The following is a 2,078-nucleotide window of genomic DNA, read 5'->3' on the forward strand; positions in this document are numbered from 1 at the left end:
ACACACACACACACACACACACACACACACTGTTTTAAGTCACTTAAGATGAAGACCATTATATCGAGACGTGCCAGCAACCTCAGTCTCCTCATATGTAAAATGGGAAATAATAAAAGTACTTACATTTATCTCCATACAGATAGGATCAAACAAGTTAAAATATATAAGGTACATAGGAAAGTGTCTGGTACAGTAAGAACACTGCGCATGCTAGTTTCACTATCTCAAAATTCTTAGTAACAAGATAATCAGCAGAGCTCCCCCCAAAGTCACATTCTTCTACTTTTGTTATGGAAGAAATAGATACACAAGCATCCAAGGATTTCCAAAGTTTTATCCTGCTTTAAAATAGTTTTAAGCAACTACTGCCTCTAACTGTGAAAAGAGTTTTGGTTTTCAAAGCTGCACTTGCGTTCCTTATCACCTTCTACCCTATTGTTCTGCACTGCATTAAGTGTCAACTTGTAAAATTAACAAGGGAACGTTTCAACATTTAATAGTGAAGCACCTGGTTTTGATTCACCAGCACCCTCAAATAATGCCCCCTTTCCAAAGCTGGGCATGGTGGTACACGCCTTTAATCCCAATACTCTGGAGGCAGAGGCAGTTAGTTCTCGGCTAGGCTGGTCTACAAAGTAAGTCCCTGCCTTAAAAAACAAAGAAACAACAATGCCTCCCCCCCACAACAAACAAAAAAAGGAATAACAATTTCACACACACATATAAAGCATTAAAATTAAGAAGTGTTATTTTAATGATAAAAAGTTACCATAAAAAGAATACAAGACACATGCCCCAAATAGCCTAGAGAATCCTGTGAATCCCTCCTTAGAATGACTTGAGCAAAATTATTCATAATGCCACCTGGATCTACCCCTACCTCTCCTAAATTGATATAAGCTCAGCACTAATACAAATCTCAAGGTGACTGATTCAATGATCTGATTAAGATTTTACCTTCTCAGTGGTAACCTTAGAGAGGTCCTTGTACAAAAGTTTCCGGACATATTCTTGGAGAGGAGGACGCGTTTTTTTACTGTCTTTTCAGCTGGAGGCGGATTGCAGTAGTAATACGCATTTTCAACCATCGTAACACACCATGCATCAAGATGCATTGCTTGCTTCTTTCTCATCATTTGCTCCTAAAAGAAAATGTCCAAATTAATCAAAAACATTCCACAATGCACACAACACAAATATGGCTGATCTGCAACAGCAATAGTGCAGAGGTTGGAAACTGGTAAGGATGATGACCATTTTCCAATCACACTTCATGATAAAGCTAAGCAATCCTAAGAAGTTCTAAAGCCTTGGTAGCATTTAGTTTCCTTGTCTGTAGAGACGATCAGATTAACCTGGTATAACACTGGATGGCATAAACTCTGACAAAGAATTTATTCTTGATTACACACAGAGCAGCCAAGGTCAGAACTGCACCTTTATTTTCAGTCTTAATCCTGAACTTCAATCACTTCTAGCCTTGTGCTCCTTGGTTAGCATAGTCTGTTAGAGTTGTAAAGATCACATTTGCAGCAAAGTGCTCTGAATATTTTATGAGATAAAACCTAAGGCAAACCAGTCATGAATAAGTTCTAAAAATGATTTTAGTAGTACAACAGCATATATATTCTGACAAATACTAAATGACTGCTCCCTTTCCCCCTTTCCCCTTGAATCTTACCACTAAGAACAGAGGTTAAGAAAAAAAGAAATCTTAGAATGAGAATGCACTGATTTCATTTTGTATCCATCATAATTTTTGCCAAGAGATTACAGAAATAAATTCACATTTCTTCATTTCAAATATCACCAGCAAATTACGGAGACTCATAGCTGGGTTTGGTTACAGAAATTATTGAATAAAGTATTCTCTGAATAGTGGGGGGGGAGACATCTGTCATAGCAACACTGACACAAGGGCATTCTATGCCCAGGGAGTCCTAAGTTAGAGGTCACTCTTCAACCCAACATCAGCAACTCCTCTTACACATACTTTCTTTCTCTTAACCGCAAACAGATGCTTAGATCTATCTTCAATTGCTTAATAAACTTGATGGCTATTTCAATATCTTGGT

General features: G+C 37.7%; 1 protein-coding gene across 3 annotated transcripts in view; it reads right to left on the reverse strand.

Annotated features, from left to right (window-relative positions):
* Nucleotides 1–2,078, reverse strand: part of LOC103731307 (regulator of nonsense transcripts 2) — a gene marked incomplete at its 5' end in the record, with an annotated part of 10,030 nt that overhangs the window by 6,575 nt on the left and 1,377 nt on the right. For all 3 annotated transcript variants that reach the window (XM_017797296.2, XM_008829679.3, XM_017797297.2), the window contains 1 exon segment: nucleotides 961–1,145. In XM_017797296.2, coding sequence (XP_017652785.1) covers nucleotides 961–1,145 — 185 coding nt within the window.

The sequence above is a fragment of the Nannospalax galili genome, unplaced genomic scaffold (genome assembly GCF_000622305.1).
Source record: "Nannospalax galili isolate Female #2095 unplaced genomic scaffold, S.galili_v1.0 scaffold2074, whole genome shotgun sequence".
NCBI lineage: Eukaryota > Metazoa > Chordata > Mammalia > Rodentia > Spalacidae > Nannospalax > Nannospalax galili.